At 32.6% G+C, this 18,202-nt stretch overlaps 1 protein-coding gene across 2 annotated transcripts in view; it reads right to left on the bottom strand.

Annotated features, from left to right (window-relative positions):
• The window catches only part of LOC137931093 (uncharacterized), a 227,098-nt gene that overhangs the window by 7,508 nt on the left and 201,388 nt on the right, over positions 1–18,202 (bottom strand). For both annotated transcript variants that reach the window (XM_068774492.1, XM_068774493.1), the window contains exons 4-5: positions 5,874–5,952; positions 2,913–3,081 (exon numbers count right to left, since the gene is read on the bottom strand). In XM_068774492.1, the coding sequence (XP_068630593.1) occupies positions 2,913–3,081; positions 5,874–5,952 (248 nt within the window). The remainder of the gene's footprint in view (positions 1–2,912; positions 3,082–5,873; positions 5,953–18,202) is intronic.

Below are 18,202 nucleotides of genomic sequence, written 5' to 3'. Positions count from 1 at the left end.
AAAATCTGTGTAAAAAGTTCTATTATACTTTTAAACTGTAATGGCTCTTTACTAGTTAATGTGTATTTGGTTTAAAATAAAAAACAAATTTAAAATTTTCAAACCAAATAACTGATATTTGATTTTATAATTAAGTAATTGTCTTTTGTACCATATTCTATATTTCAATATTTTTAAAATACTTCATTTCGTTTTTATTTTTAAATTTTGTAAATATGTATTGTACATGAATTATAGATGTTAAGAAAAATAACAAGCAGGTCACGCATGGATTTGTGGTCATAAATAGTATGGTGATAGAAACTTAAATAATTATGATTATATTCACCGTAATCTCAGTTAGTCATAATTAGTGACAAGTTGCTGGAAGCGGTTCTATTGAGATGATGGTGACATCACAAACTTAAGTAAGATAAAACGTAAAAAAGTGTCAAAATTGTTTTAGACCGCTACAGCTTATGACTTGTATCACAGTAGCAGACTTCAGTGAATGAATTATATATCGAATTCCAAAGTTTAGGGACGTCGCCGATCGCCTGTGGCGGTGTCGACTTCACACGACTCCACAATGGCCCTCGTTTCCCCTGTGTCGGTTTTGTCACGAATTTGACATTTGTCACGTCAGTGCGACCACTGCGCTTTGGCAGCAGAGGGTGAAGTTGTAACTTTTGCAATAAGCACCCTAATTGCGCCCTCCATATTACTTGTTTGATTTATCCGATTATTAACTGTTACCATACTTATGCTTCCTTCTATCGTCAAATGCATTTATATCACAACAACCTTATCAAAATGTCAAATACAAACTTTTATTGACTGAATTCTTTAAGTAATTATATTAAATCAACAACAACACTTCTTTAGTAGATGCCTCCTACCTTTTTCTTTTTTCCCCCTAACAAACGTCTTCCTTTTCGTATGCGCCATCTTTGCTTATATTTGGAAATATTTTCTTCCAATCAAAATAATTTAAAACATTTCATGTGCATAGTTAATCGAAGTATCCACGCTAATTTAGTCATGACTTATATTTCCTCGAATTTACTTGTTCCTTCTTTAACGCTGCTTTTAAATTGCAATTCGAGAGCGGTATTATTTACTGTTACACGAATGATTCTTAGATAAAAATAATCCCAGATATATGATAGATACTATTCATAAAATTACACTCGTAACTTCGAATTTTTGACTTCATAAAGTTAAAAAAAATTTTGGGTATGAAAATAAGCATATATAATAAAGTTTCATGAGACATCTTAGATTTTACTTTTTTTTTACATTTAACTAAATCTTATTATAGCATTCAAGAGGTTTTAGTTGATTGGAAAATTGGTTAGATTTCATGAAAAAAGAATCAATGTTGATTTTATGGTCGGTCTTTCTCAGCAAATCAGCATTACAAGCCGGTGGTAACTTACTACTTATAATGTTAAAATAACCCACGATTCAAGAGAACACGTAAATGTCTACTCGAATAACGATATTTTGAATTCGAAGTTTTAGTTTCAGTGTTGCCTTCCCTTAGAAAGTCTGGCCTATTCACGCATAATGTTACAAGTCGCATCATGCGTACATTCAACACAATAATGAAACGTCAAAAATAATACGTAAGTTTATAACAAGGAAAATTCAACTTGATTGTACTAAAAGAAGTAGTGGATCTATCTAGAAAGTATTCTGTAAAGATTTATAGCATCTGTAGTATTTTAATCAAACTTTTAAATTGTACAATCCTCTGACATTTGTATAAAAAGTTTAGTTTTCTTTCCCTTTAGTCGAATAAATTCTTTGTCTACTCTTAAAGCTAAGAATAAGAAGTTTTAAGTCGTAACAAGTCGGAAGGAACCAATTCCACGTCTTATTTATTCCGTGAGCTACTTAAACTTTCCTTCGACTTCGGGTTTTACGAACTACTGTTTCTTTGTAGTCACGCCAAGCATTTTTCTCAGCTCTTACCTCATGTGGATGGGAAGAAAGTCTGTGTTTAGTTTCGAAATTGTTAGTTCTACAGCATATGTAGTAGTAAGTAGTAATGGAGCTATTAAATGTGTCTGGTAAGGTACGAATATTTATATTAGTTGTTAAAATATAGATTATTAATTTTATGACAAAATTATTTATTATATTGACTAATTATTCTGACAGATTATATATTGTCACAGGAACATTGCAATCCAATAAAATAAATAAATAAACTTTATGCTGTGATTATATTTTATTGTTGAACCACATTCTTGTTTGATTACATCCTAAAACCCTTCTTTTGATTTTGATGGACATTTTAATGTGACTGTTAAAATACGAGTTAATAATAAAAATCATAGAGTAAATTGGCTCTATGGTTTTTATTTGCCTTTCCCATTTTTTTTTCTTAAGAACTTATCTAGTGTTTGGCGAGAATATAATAAAAGGAATAATCCGAAGAGCTTGATACTTTTGGAGTTTTTAAATTAGTGATAGATTTAGCGACACGTTTTTATTTATCAAAAAGATAATAAATATTATTTTATACCGCCATTACGAGTTTATTACTGTTTTATCTATTGTTGATTTCGGATGTAAGACTATTCTCGTGCAGGTACAAAAAAGGAATGCTGTCATCAAATAGTTCAAAGTACGGTCTTACGCCCAAAGAAGACTGGTGATGATTGTCTCCATTCATCAAAATAGAATATTGTACCAGGAAAAATAGATAAATTGATAATCGAAATGAAAAAATAATATAAATATACATGTCATGTGTTACTGTTGATATTTATTACATTATTAATTCCGATACAAGAGCGCTATCCGTGCTAAACTATATCGCGAGGCAACGTACTAATAACGCCATCTGTCGGAATCTAAAGTAACAGCGTTGCGACATACGTCTAAATACATAAGACGGACTAAGTCTGTAGAATTGAACGTACCTATAGAGCAGTTCAGGCATCATGGCGATACAATTCCACTTCAGCTCCTCTGGGGACAGCTTCTTCATCTTGGAGAAGGACTGGTAGTGCATCTGGCGCAGCTCTCCTCCCCACTTCCAAGCGCGGGCGCCGTAGTCGTAAATACCGCCAATCCATCGGCTTGCCTTTTCTGTGGAAATTTAATTAATGGAATAATTAATTTCATTATCGTGTTAAGTAAATTTATTAATCTTATAACTGTTAAAAATATACTTTACAGAATAAAAATGTTTTATAAGTGATAATCAATTCTGGCATTACGAGGGTGAATCAAAAAATTCTTGGAATCAATATTAAAAAATGCAAAGATTTAAATAATAATATTTTATTTTTCTACATAATCTCACTCCAATGCAATGCATTTAGAATAACGCGTTTCTAACTCCCTTATTCCTTGTGAAAAAAAAAATTTTTCATGACTCTCGAAAAAGTCTTCTACGGCAGCTATAACCGCGTCATTATCGTGAAATTTTGTTCCACGAATTTCTTCTTTTAATTTTGGAAATAAGTGAAAATCGCTTGGGGCTAAGTCCGGAGAATATGGTGGGTGGTCAAGGAGATTGAAGCCAGCACAGCGGATTGCGTTGAGTGCAACTTCCGATCGATGAGCAGGAGCGTTATCTTGAAGGAACAACACGCCCAACGACAGTTTTCCACGACGTTTTTCTTTAATCGCTTCACGTACTTTCGGGATTAAATTTGCATAATAGGGTCCAGTAATCGTCTGGCCTTTTGGCATGTAATCAATAAAAAGGATTCCTTCACTATCCCAGAACACAGAGGCCATAACTTTGCCAGCGGTAAGAGCAACTCGAAATTTCTTAATGGATGGAGAGGATGGTCGTTTCCAAGACATGCTTTGTCTTTTAGTTTCAGGATCAAAATGGTGGACCCACGTTTCATCCATGGTGACAAGACGACGGCAAAAATTATCCGAATCACGCTGGAACATTTCGAGATTACGCTTGGAAATTTCCAAACGTCGCTTTTTGTTTTCGTCGGTTAACATTCGTGGCACCCATCTTGCAGACACTTTTTTGAACCCCAGTGAATCAATTAAAATGGATTGAACGCTACCAAAAGATATCTTTAGGATCTCAGCTATATGTTTTATAGTCATTCTTCTGTCTTCCAAAACCAGATTCTCAACCTTTTTGACATTTTCTTCTGTAACGGAGGTTGAAGGCCGCCCAGAACGCAGGTCATATTTACAGCTTGATCTACCTCTTTTAAATTCAGCCACCCAGTACGCAACCGTAGAATAGGGTACAGCATCACCCCCTAATGTCTGCTGAATGTCCAAGAAAATTTCCTTCGTAGACATTTTTTTCAAACTGAGATATTTTATCACCGCACGTAACTCACTTTTATTCATAATTTTGACTTTTTAGCAACTCGTTGCACAAAAAAATTTATTACATGCGAACGAACTGACAAAAACAAGTGACAGTCTGCATAAATATAGTGTGATAGGCACTCTTTACTTTGAATATCGAACTTGATCCAAAAAGATTTCATATATTTGCACTTCTAAGAACTTTTTGATTCACCCTGGTAATTTACTTAAATACATTAAAGTTATTTGGGATCACCAAAAATATTTTTCTTTTATTGTGGACTCTTGTATGATTCTTCTATGACCAGGACGCGATTGAAACAATCGTAGATTTGACTTAAAGAATACTGCTAGAAGAAATCTCAAATTGATTCCAGTTCCTATAAAATTGGGCTCTAACAATTTTTCATGACTTTAATAAGTGATTACTATATCAGATCCTGAGTGGATAATATAATGAATGAATGAACATATGAAGGAATGAATGAATGAATAGTGACTCAGAATTCCAACTCAATAACCACGACCTTTAAAAAATGTCATCACGGTAAATAAGAAACCCGTATTCCGGAAGAAATCCTTGCAAAAAGAACGGACGCGTCTTTGTAATTTATTATGAACTAATTTTCTTTGAGAATAAATTGCAGTGCAAATAATTGTGTGCAGCTATGAGGAACATCGTGATGGCAAGAAAGTAGAAATAAAATGGCTTGCAATCTGTATGATTTGAGGATAATAATATGAAAAAGTGAATGAAACCTCTTTTGGATCATTTTGGAAACGGATTAAAAATAATAATGTATTTAAATTTTTCGATACGTTAAAACATTCTTTTTAGTTGTGATATACGTATATAAGGAGCAGTGGTAGCTTAGCAGTAGAGAGTAGCGATTGTAGGTCGCGGATTCGATTCCAGGAATGAAATCTTATACATAATTTCACACTTTGTGCATTAAATATATAGGACTGCTACTGCTCACAAACAAGTTTTAAGAAATTGACAGCAATATCTTCTGCATACACCTGCCAAATGTGGCGATTATGGTATATCCCCTATATACCTTCAAAGATATGTTTGAGGGAAGCTTTGGCCTTGCAGTGGGCATCTATGTGACGATGGCGATGGTGCGTATTTAAGAAAAGTATAATAAAATAACTACGGATGAAGATGGACAAGTATGCATTCATTTATTTTTGATAGTTTTATGGTCCGTGTCTCGAGGCAAGTGGGTTTATCAGCGAGACAATTTAATCATCATTATCTTACTTAAGTTGATATTACATAACTTAACTTAGTAAGTCCATTGTCTTTAGAATCACAAGCAATATCGAAACTTGTAGATTGCCAAATCTTTGCCAGTTTTTTTATTTTATTTATTTCTGTCCAAAAAGTCACAATGTTTTTTTTGATTATATACATAAATAAAAAGAAAATAAAAAAAGTGTTGTCCGCTTAAGAGAGTGTCTCGTTCTCAATGTCTTTACTTATTGTTTAATGTTACGATTGTCATATCTTTCTTCATGCTTTGGTATGGTGGCTTTTCGCCGCAATTTTTTAATAATTTCTGAAATAATTTTATACTCACCAACGTCGTGTTTGTTGAGGTAGTTGCGAAGGTTTCTGTCCTCCCAACGTGCTGGCACCGAGAGGTTGCTGTCACGATCCTGGTGAAGAAAAAAAAATATTTTAAAATATTTTATGAATAAACAGTCTTAAAAACATCAATGAATGTGTTTCAGAAATTCAACTATATTTAAGATTATTGCTGACGTTTATTTATTAAAGATTGGATTTAAAATAAGGTTAAAAATATGACATTTGGCCAACAGACATTTTACTAGGCCGACAGACAATTCACTGAAGTGAGTGACGGAAAATAGGTCGAATAAACTTTTTACCGAATATATTTTTATTAGCCTTGTATTAACATTATATGTTAATATAACTGAATCACGGTTTTATAACAGTTATATGTGGAGGGACAATCAGCGAGCTCTTTGTGAAGCTTATACAGTCAAGGGAGGTTTGTCCGCTCTTTTTTTTCCTTTAATTTTTTTTTTTAAATTTTCTAATTAAACAGTACGACGGATTTAAGTCCATTATGACCGCTGCATTCCTGTAATGCATTAAAAGTAATTATGAAGGTTAGATTAGATTAGGTTTTTCTATTATAATTAACTATTTTGTAATAAAATGTTACTAATATTTTCTTATCTACATATTAATGATGTGATAATGAAATGTTAGTGAAAAGTAAATCATTATTCATAAACTGTCGACTAAATGAAATACAAAGATTTCTTGTTTGTCGGCCCAATAGGACTGACCTATAAACACTTAGATACTGTTCCCTATAGGAATACAAAAGACGAAACCACGTGGAACTTTTCCCAATAAAATTGGTGTACCATCAATTGACTGGACCTCCTTAAGAAAGTATGTAATGCAGAAACTTGATGAGTTGGTCTGGCACATTTTATTTATCCTTATAGCATTTGACGGTCTGTAGCGCATGGTCTGCTATTTTTTTCTTATCTTAGACTAGCTTACAATGATCTAATGCAGATTATAGCCTTATAAATAACTCAGATGTGAATTATATATAATATTTTTAGATAGTGACGGACGCCCGGGCCTTGGTATGTCAAAATGTTTGGTCTCTGTGACCGATGATGTGACACACAGGCCCAGATTCAACGAATATTTACATTTTTACTCATCGTGTTTTATTTATGAATAATCGATATATAATTAGGTTAAATTTTTCATCGCGACATGTTTAAATGATGTACGTCAAGCAAATGACTCGTTTGATAAAATCATTTCCCTTTGTGCCGAGTATCAGAATTTAAATTTTCGGCCACACAGCCAGACGTATTTTATGAAGGTCGTTGGAAGGTGCAGGTTGGTTTTAAACCAATGAGATTTTTTGGTGAATACCTTAACAAATGTCTTTATTACAATAGTTAGAGAATTTTATTTTCTAAGTTTTATTATCACTTATGATATAGCAGATTATTATTTAAACAATGGCAAAGTTACTAGTGTATTTATTAATTCATTAAATTATTTATTTATGTATATAATTAACTGGAACTGAAGGTATAATACCTAATAGCCAGGTACAGCATTTTATGATAATTCATGAAAAATAGTATTTTTTAATTAAAACTGTTTTGCAACTGTTTGTTAAGCCATAAAGAATGCAGACAATCTGCAAATAATGTGTTTGTTAAGCAAAACTAAATATCAGGTTGGCGACGGAATAATAGTAGCGTTATTCCGTGTACAACAATTATATAGGATCAAGCTGAAATTAATCTTGTTCTTTAGTACTAAAGTTCAGAATTCTTTAAACACGTTACTTGTTCTAAGAAAAGTACAATCGTATCGCCAGAGTCGAGGCTAGTCTGTAAGGACACGAAGCGTCTCCTTGGAAATGGTAAATGTACACAAGTGTTGTAAAGTGGGACAATTGGCGACGAACGCATGACATCATCACTGATCGAATCACCATTAAGAGTAATAGATTGTTGTTCAGTGTTTCTCAAACTTCGCCAAGCAATACAGGGTTAGCTGTTAAGTTCAAGCAGATCTCAAAAAATTACAGAAAAAAATGATTTAAGTTCAGCAGATCTCAAATAATACAGAAAAAAATTATTAAAGTTTAGCAGATCTCAAAAAATTACAGAAATTTTTTTTTAAAGTTAAGCAGATCTTAAAAAATACAGAAAAAAATTATTAAAGTTAAGCAGATCTTGTATAATTACAGAAAAAAAATTCGAATCTGAAGAAAAAAAATTCATAACATAAGTAAACCCATGTAAAGATTTTTTTATAAAAGTAACATTACTGAGGTGTGTACCATCTAATTGTGCACATTCCTCTACCCCACTTCCATCCTCAAATCTAGATCGCAAAGTCTTGTAATCTCACTGGCAAATCCCTCGTGGGATATTGGAATTTCCTTCACGAATGTTATTGAGCTGGGCAATAGTCGTCATGTTCGGAGGAGGCCACGAAATATATCTTCGCCGCGATATCAGTTATCCATTAAACATTTAGTCACGTTACAGGTTAACGTGTTGGAACCAGGTCCTATTGTTTTAGGCTTCAGAATTATACACTTAAAAATAGTTACGTAACAATGCTGTGTAAGTATTACATTTTGAACTTTGCCCGTTTTTCAAGTCCACTGTATATAACGGGAGGGGTTTTTTAAAAAAATTATCAAAGTAAGTAAAATAATTGTTTTAAATTTATAATATTTAATAATAAGATGTTATACAAAACCGCTTTATAGATTGAAAACCAATAGCGTAATGCGATGTTAATTTATTTAAATATATTCACGTACTATTTAAAGTTTATACATAATAAAGGAAGCATTGACATATCTAGCACATTGCAAAGTCTAGACGAAATACGGTTTGAAAATACAAGTCCAAAATTAGTCATAAATATAAAGCGTCCGAACAATAGTTTATTGTATTTGGTTAGTTAGTTTTGGTGAGGCGTGTTAAATATTGGCAATATATTAATGAGCCGAAGACACAACATGACCCGCGACGTGTTCTGAATATAAATGAAACGTTAATTCTTAAAATGACCATAAGTTCGTAACTTTTGAAATTATTTATAATAACTTCTACATGCGTATTTACTTGTAAATAATTTAAATTGTTGAATAATTTTATTTCAAATATGACTTTTAATAATAATGACAGAGCTCCTTTATAACAACAGTATTTATAAACATCCGATATCAAAACTCTTTCTAGGTTCTTGGGAAATCATCATTATTTCGATCATGCGAAGTCCACGGCTGGACATGGACCTCTCTCTAAAGGATTTCTAGAATGTGGCTTGCATCCAGCGTCTTCCGACGACTTTTACAAGGTCATCTGCGCTTGTTGGTCCGTGGTGTCTTCTCCTCTATTCCTCTCATTTTAAGGTTCTAGAGGTCATCTGTATTGCGTGCCATATGGTCTACCTACTGTCACTTAAACTTGCTAATCCTCTGGATTAAGTCCGTTCCTTTCATTCGCGTATAGATCTCTTCATTTATGACTCGATTTCGTAATGAAATCTCTCGCATAGTTTTTTCTAGTTCGATTAGTGACTGCAGGCTTGGCAGTAAGGCTTAAAGTGAAATACCATGTTTCTGTGACACTATATTAAAAATACATTGATACATTATTATATCAGCTGATAGATGCCCACTTCAAGGCATATGCCTTCTCCAAAGATCGTCACTATAACTGGTTTCCACATGTTAAGACAATTTTAAAACAATTATTTCGCTGTAACTTTGTGGATGTACCATATCTAATAGAATCAGGCGTTACTTTGCTGAAGTTCATTCTAAGTAAGAAAGGGACTAATATATAGCTACTTCCGCTATGCAGCAGTAGTCGTGCAATGAAATGCACCGCCCGCGCTAGCCCGCTGATAAATGCGCATGCGGCAAACAATGCGAATTACACAACTACCACCTTTAATTCACTCAACACGTTGTTTTATCCCACGACGGGGCATCCTCAGGAGTAATGTTCCACCAGTGCTAAACATCGAGTCTGTTTGCGCATTTATCAGCGGGCTGGCGCGGGCGGTGCATTTCATTGCACGACTACTGCTGCATAGCGGAAGTAGCTATATATTAGTCCCTTTCTTACTTAGGATGTACCATAGACATACATATATATATTTTAAACATTAATTACGAGTGTATCTATACATCTCATTATCTCGACTTGCACAATGCGTCGTGACAATATCACGGTTCCGGAGGCGTTATCGTAAAACATAGTTGACGTGTTATTTTATTGTGTTATAAAACTTTAAATAACTAGGCCATAAACCCACTTACGCCGGTCTCATTGCGTTCTGTGGGCAACGTGTCACCCGAACCGCCATCATACCGCGTGAATATAGATAATAAATTTCACTGACAGGTTTAATGTATATCAACATAGATAAGTGTCAAAACAAATTAAAAAATATGTTCACCCGTTAACTGTTCGTTCTAAGAAAATATTCTTTAATGATGTCATCTGTGTAATATAACAATTGCTAAGAATAAGTCTCTTTTTTCTAATAAGTCTTTAACATTCAGTCAAGGTTTGTACCATAACTAGATATTTCGATTTAAAGGCACCCAAAGGTTGTTTAATTAATGGCCGCTCAAAGCACAATAGTAGGCCGCAGATGATTCTAAATTTCAAAGTTCAGGTTATAACAGTCTTATTATTTATCAGTAAAAATCTCATTCATCACGTCTCTTTAAAAAAAATATAAATTGTCTCATACAACGTACAAAATATAGAGTCACATATTAAAAAAATAGCTTGATTAGATCAAAGTTTTATATTTTAAAAAACAGTGCACAAGAGTGGGTAGACATTATATAACGCCTCTTTTCGTATTTTTGTATATATATAACATCATCATCAATATAATAGTCAATAGGCCTCCTCCAAACGTCGTCACAGTGATCGGTCTTGACCATGATTATGTCATTGTTCCATCCAATGAGAAAACACATGTGTATGTACATACATAGATATACTTTTATTTGTTTGTGTATAAATAAAAAATCATCGCCAAATGAGTTCATAAGCGAAAAATTCGAGAAATTATGAAAAGTAAAAATGAAAAATTTCGAATTAAATAGTAAAAACATCAGTTTCTTCCTACCTGTCAAAATATTGTAAATAAAATTAAATAAGGCATTACAAGTGATCACTGTGAAGAACGCGTTTTTATTAAATATATTGCGACCAACAACTTCTAAAGTCTGTGCGGGTATCCCTACATCAGTAAGTGTTGCTACAGTTTGTGTAAAATGATAGGCACGGTAATTAAAATTTTATAAATTTTATGCGATGTTTTGAAATTCGAGACGTAAAGATCGACGAAAAATTATGATTCAGTTTCTTAAATATCTCACGTTGTCGTATGTTTCCCGCCAAAAATATTTACACTTAGCATAGATGCATGGCTTACTAAAGCTAGGCGCCAGGTTAACCGTTATTATTAATTAGCGTTTTGTTTCGTCCGTTTAATTTTGGCGGCAGCTATTTTTAGCATGAGGAACAGCGTCATGGCCGCATCGCCAGACCTTCGTCAAGATAAATAAACGATAACCTATAAATCTTTGATTTGATTAAATCCCGTTTAAACTCACGATAGGTGAGTTTTTAAATAAACAATTATAACTGATTTTAGATTTTTCATTGATTTAAAATAGCTTTCTTCGAGTAGACAATTATTTTCAACATTATAAAAAGATTAATGCTGTCATAACGTAAATAAGCTATCGGATCGAAATGCTAATCTGATGAGAAAAGTCAGTCAGAAACTCGTTGCCCTTCTAAACGAAATTTAACAATTTTGAATTGTACATTATTATATCAACCATGTAAATTAGTTAACAAACCAAGTTTCACATATTTCGATCAATTAAAAACCCTTCAATGCTATAATAAGATTTGTTTAATAACATACTTTTAAGTATAGATTTAAAACTAAGAAAATGACGGTCTAAGATATAAATAAAAGGTCTAAGATATAAATGACGGTCTAAGATATAAATAATAAATAAGTAGAAGATGGTTTGTAAATCAGTACATGAGCTCTATCAGGAGTCTTGGCTACTTACTTAAGAGTCCCGATAGGTTATTTATTTCACTAAGAAAGCTACCAATCTCTTAGTAGATGAAGATGATGATTGAAGCATCCAAGGAGCGATGGAACGGAAGAATCCACACGGTCGCCTCACTGGTGTTCACAGTTTTGGAGGACTAGAAGGATCAAAGCGAGGAAGTCGCTTAGTCTAAACCTCGTTTACAAATGTTAGTTCGAAGGCTCCCTCGGGAACTTACACTCGGGTCATTACATCACATTCAACATCACCAGATTAAAGTAAGTTGGCTTTGGTTGTCATTCGAAATGCGTTTATCATTGCTCTCCGGGGATGATTGAGTAGAAGCAGGGCTAAATCATGATATTTATGACTAACCGACAGAAGATCTATCTCTTTGATATGATTTTGATTTTATAAAAAGCTTATTTGCGTATAGAACACTTTTGATGTTTATTATTAAAACCCACTTTGTATATACAATGCTTGCTAGCTATCGTGTTAGATATTTTTAAATTTAAAAGATTACATATACAGCTGTTTAACCCTACCTCAACGGTGGAATCCGGATCCGGTGGAAAACAGAGAATGACGTAATGATGAAACGAAAATTTAGAAAAAATACACAATATTTTAATCATTACAATTATATATATATATATATATATATATATATATATATATATATATATATAACCATTTGCAAAACGAATTCTGTAATATCTAAATATCCATTTGCTTTACAAATTTTAATGTTAAAATTACATTTTTGTGTTTTCTGTGGTTGTAAAAAAGTTCTGTCGGTAAGAACTTCCTTAAATAAAGATCCTTCAGAAAGTGTTACAATATAATCATTCAGTTATAGATAATTTTGACATATAACACATATTACTTTGACGTCGACGATGTATTATTTATTTAATCTGTGTAACCTAAAATTAGTCGCCAGTGTATACTTTTGTTATGAAAAAGTAAGGTAAATTTTCTTACAAAATATAAATTATTTATTTATTCTTTCAAATTAATTTCATACTCTTCAAAATAATCTCCGTCCGATAAAGGCATAATAAGAATAAGAATATTCCGACTGCTTCAAGGTTCTTGAAGCAGTCGGAATATTCTTATTCCGTTACAGTCTTCAAGATATTCTTCGATTCGGTTTTTATTATCTCAATCGTTAAAACGGCGTTCCCAGATTGAACTTTTGAATTTGCTGAATAGCCAGAAGTGGTTGATGGTTGCGAAAAGACATAAGTCAAGTTTTTGACTTTTTTTAAAAAAGTTGAACGGTTTTGGCACCGATCGGGACTTGACGTGTTTGAGACATAAAACATCATCTATCAGTTAATTACATATTGTTAACGTTATTTTGTTAGAATGAGTTTCGTTATTAATAGTGCTGTAGATTTAACACAGTTAGTTATAATAAATATTATCAACCCATTATTATAAATAGATTTGCTATGTATCATAATACTGCGATCTGTGTAAAGAATAATGTCAATGTGATTTATATGTATTAACTATTGTAAACTATGTATAAATAATGTTTCAGGCGCCATAGAGAAATGAATTCGGCTGTAAAATCAAAACTAGCAGAGCAATGATGTAAGACCGAAGTTATAGCCGCGCTATTCCTAACGCGTCACGCGCTGTGACGTGCCACAGATTAAATAGCGTTGATTCATATTTTATTTTTATTCTTGTAACACACTTGTTACTGGCCTGTTATGTTGTTCTATATTCAAATATTTTGTTATTCACATTGATTTTGACTTACGGTTAAACCCGTAATTATTTTTAGAATTTCGCTAACGTCTATCTTTGGACGTTTCTTGGAGCAACGAAAATATGTATTTTTATATCTTATTATTGGTCCGAAATTCCTCCATATACTAATTACTGCTGCCAGGTTCCGAATATTGATTTTATCGAGAAGAACTTGAAAAGAAATTCGATGGTTACTCTATTTACGCTAATTTTACCATGTTTTCATATAATAAATCTTTCGTTTGTCATTAGGAAATCAGATACTAATCCCAGGCATCCAAAATTCCACTTCCATGAAACGGAAGTGACCAGATCATGTTCTTTTTTTATTAAACACAGATAAAGACAAAATGCATTTATTCAACATTGTAATTTTTAACAGGACTCTTGTTGATAGTCAACTTTTAAATCACCTTTTTTATTTTTTATTTCTGATCCGCTTCACAAGGTGTTATAGTTGCGGAGAAGATATTCTACAAAGACATATTTTTAAAAAGTTTAACAATATAAATTTATTCACATACACCTTTTGTCAGATGCAGCCTAAATTAAAAAAAAAAAATAGTCATGTGACATCATTGGCAATGATTCTTGTGATTTAAACATCTAATTTTTTTTGTTATTTTTAATTTGCGAGTCGTAGTTTTGCAAATGAATGGAGCACATGGTGCCTCTTTACGTATTAGGCTATACTGGTACACTTTTTTGCAATTTACACCAGGAACCTGCACCGAAACCCATAAGTGATCTTCTCTGTACATTCTTCAACGATAATGATGTATTTAAATGCAAAGATTTCTAGGTTAACATTGGCATAATGCTGCCAGATAACAGTGGGTTGCTTGTCTATGACGGCATGCACCTGTGTAAAACCGCACAGTGCCCGGCGACCGGTATTTCTGAACGTAAACACATTGTGGCCTAGAGCCACTTAGTCTGAAACTTCACAGAGCTTTGTGATGTGAGTAATAAATAACGCTATAGTCAGTATTCCGTTAAAATTATTCCAAATTTAAATTGAATTGTTCAACTGTATTTATTTTAATTTTTTTTTCAACTAATAATACAAGTAAAGCGATACCTAAAATAAAAGAAAATTCCTCATTAAAAAGACACGGAAATTTTTTTTCATTTGTGTGTCTTATTCTAAATAATATCTTTCATCTTAATCGGGATATAAATATTTGATACGAAATAATTCTGAATCTGTTAGAACTTATTTACAGCATATAACTATGTAAAAAAAAGTTTTTTTCTGCATTTTAGATTGAGAATTAAAAAAAAAAATTAAAATTAAGTAGTAACTGAAAAAATCATTAAATTGAAATATAAAGTCCCTGTCCCAAGTTAGTGGTGAAGGGGTGATCAATAACGTATGCTATAAAAAAGAAAGAAAATTAGCGCGCAGAGCGGATCGTGGCAATGGCTTTAGGGTTCCAGGGTGGAGAACACGAACTGACAAGCGAAGCGTAGGATGTTTACCTACAAGATAGACTTTATTAAGGTAGTTGGAAGGTTCTAGATGCAAGGCTGCTTACAATCAGATCCATTGGAAATATTTGAGGATGCCTAAGTTCAGCGGGAGACGTGCTATTACTTATATGATGGTGAATACTCATGTTATTCAATAAGAATCATTCATTGTTATCACGTGTTCGTCATGAGAAGAATACCAGAAGAACCCAATTTAGTGCAAAGTAGAATCGAATTGAGATCATCTTTAATTGCATATACCAACAATACGTAAGCGATACGTATTATAATTATCAATATATATTGGGCAGACAATTGGGAGACGTTGCCGCTATTTGATACGGATCTTGCGTCTCCATTTGCGAGTCATGACACCGTTTTTTTATTATTTACAATTTTAAATTTCTTATGGGTAAACTTACAGCTAAAATTTATACATATAAACGACGGTCATTGGAGCCGAAATACTCTAGAATGGTCACCACGACAAGACACAGCCCGCCACTTTTATTTTTTGCATCTGCGACCTTCTAGCGCCAATTGGCAGACACCTTTTATATTGGTTACATTTATTATCATTTCTACACTTTACATTTTTCCGCTAATTCGATGGCCGATACCTAATTATTACTTTCTCATTATTTTTATTGATTGCTTATTGCTTAATTCCTATTGGTTGGCCACCCGTAGGTGGAACGAAGCCATGGGTCGCAGAAAGTCGCTGAATGTTGGCAGCGCAGAATCGGCCATTGTGACGGTTTTGGGAGGAGTGCTACGAAACTAAGTGAATAAATATAATAGCATATATGAGTCATTTGCTAGCATTAGACACGTATATATGTATACTTGTATTAACCATTCATTTAAATTAAAAGTATATTTTAAATATTTATGATTTATTAAACATTTGTAAATTAAAAATGAAATTTATTCGTTTCAATTTCACTTATTCTCGATTATTCGATAGGAAACATCGTTGATTAATAAAATGTTGTGAAATAATTTTTCCCGCCATATTTATTTGCGTGCAACGGCTGCATCCGAAAACTAAAATTAAGTATTAACAGCGCTGCTCATTAATTTCCAGCCAGTACAAACATTTCAATATGCCGTGTGCAAAAATACCGACACTTTACAATATATTCGTTATTTTTCTTTTTCAGAAATACAAATTGGATGCTAGTTGTAAAACCATTTAGGCGTGTTGTTCGAACGCGGAGTTTCACTTATGCTCTGATTGAATTAATAAATTAATAAATTGTGATAATGCGATAAAGAATCAACTTTTCTCTCTCTCTCTGATTAGAATAGAAACTTATGTCATACATTGTCGCAATACTGTAGGGTTGTCGAAACTGAAATGGCGGTGGTTTTTTTATAGCTTTTCGTCTCTCAACAGCCATTTTTTATTTCCATCTCTCCCCTCATAGAAATGTCTTCCTTTTAAAAAGTATGTAGACTATTTCTTTTTTTTTTTCGAGGATAAATATCTTTTTTTTAATACTCCCAAAAGTGCATTTTAACGATATCTTGTAGTGATTTTATTGTAGGTAATGTTTTTGACTTACGATACGTGTTTTGGTAAAGGAGTTCTGCCATTTATTAATATTATTTTATTAAGCAACTCTCTAGAGATTTATGGTTGACATACGATTACACGAAGTACATGAAATAACAATTAAGGAGAACAGTAAATTAGAAAAGAATTTTAGGTAAAATGACAAACTGAATCTAGGTTAACTGATTGCTAAAAAGGTAATAGAATTAAGCAGAATAAATAATAGTTTTTTTTTTGTTTCAGATACTTATTTTGGAATAGGAGTCTTGCCAGTAACTAATATTTTTTAATATTTTTTTACAAAGCAACTAGTTAGAGATTTGTGGCTGACATATGATTAGAGAAAATAGGTAAAATTATAAAGATATATTTAAAAATTTTATGATAGAATCAAAAACATAGTGAAAATTAATTCGTTTCAATACGTAATTATATGAATTTCGTAACGCTTTTTCTTACTACATAGTCATTATGTTTTTTATCATTTCGATAATCTTTGATCATGCAATCCCATATATTAATAAACAGATAGTGAGCTATAAATTCAGCCCTTCGAAGCTTTTACACTTTGTATAAGTACTGTATGTACAGCACCCGGCGATAAATATTGCACATCGATCTTAGGAAAGAGACAATCGGCTAATTTCGGTTTCGTAGAGCGTTATCTCTGTCGTACGACTGCCAATACGTCACAGGTAGTGTGCGGCAGAGATAACGATTGTCTCTTTCCAAAGGTCGATGTACAATTTTTATTGCCGGGTACTGTAACCTTATTTCTGTTTTTTGACGATCTAGAGGACGGTAAATTAATGCTAATGCTACATACATACAAAGTATCATAACAGTTATAATTAGTATGTTAAAAGTTGAAAGAAATATAAGTGTGAATATGTGAAAATACGACGTTAAGGACATCAAAGTCAAACAAAAGCATCTGTTATAAGTGACCTAGATCTGTTATTTAAAAAATACGTCTAGTGTTGCTGTTTGATTCACACACGTCCTTGTGTTTGGCCTAAAAGAAAAGCATTCTTTATGATTACTTTGTCCAAAAAAAAAACCTTTACGATCGCTCATATTTTCGCAAAGCAACACGCTGTAAATATCCCACGCGTGCGCAACGAATGCCGTTTTAAAATTTCACAGTTCGAATAACATTAAATCATGGTAGTTTTTTTTTTAAATAGGCTCGCGTTGAAAACTATACGATTTGTTAATGGCCGTTAAATGATGTAACGATCTGTAAATGTCTTATCATATTTATAATTGTTTTTCTCAACTCTCTTATATTGCGTATTAAAATGTACAGGCAGATTGGTTATAGATATAAAAGTTTTAAAAGGACTTTACAATCTACCAAAAAAATTATGGTTTCTGAAATAATAAATATCGTAATAATTATTGCTTATTAAAATAATTTATTGTGTTATATCTGTTTATGCAGACATTATACTGCCAGAAGTCTTATAGA

The sequence above is a fragment of the Battus philenor genome, unplaced genomic scaffold, assembly GCF_028537555.1.
Source record: "Battus philenor isolate CCGP_79_NKW_IND1 unplaced genomic scaffold, ilBatPhil1.0.hap1 SCAF_7, whole genome shotgun sequence".
NCBI classification, from domain to species: Eukaryota; Metazoa; Arthropoda; class Insecta; order Lepidoptera; family Papilionidae; genus Battus; species Battus philenor.
Note: the sequence above shows the minus strand (reverse complement) of the source record. Positions and strands in the feature narration are given on the sequence as shown.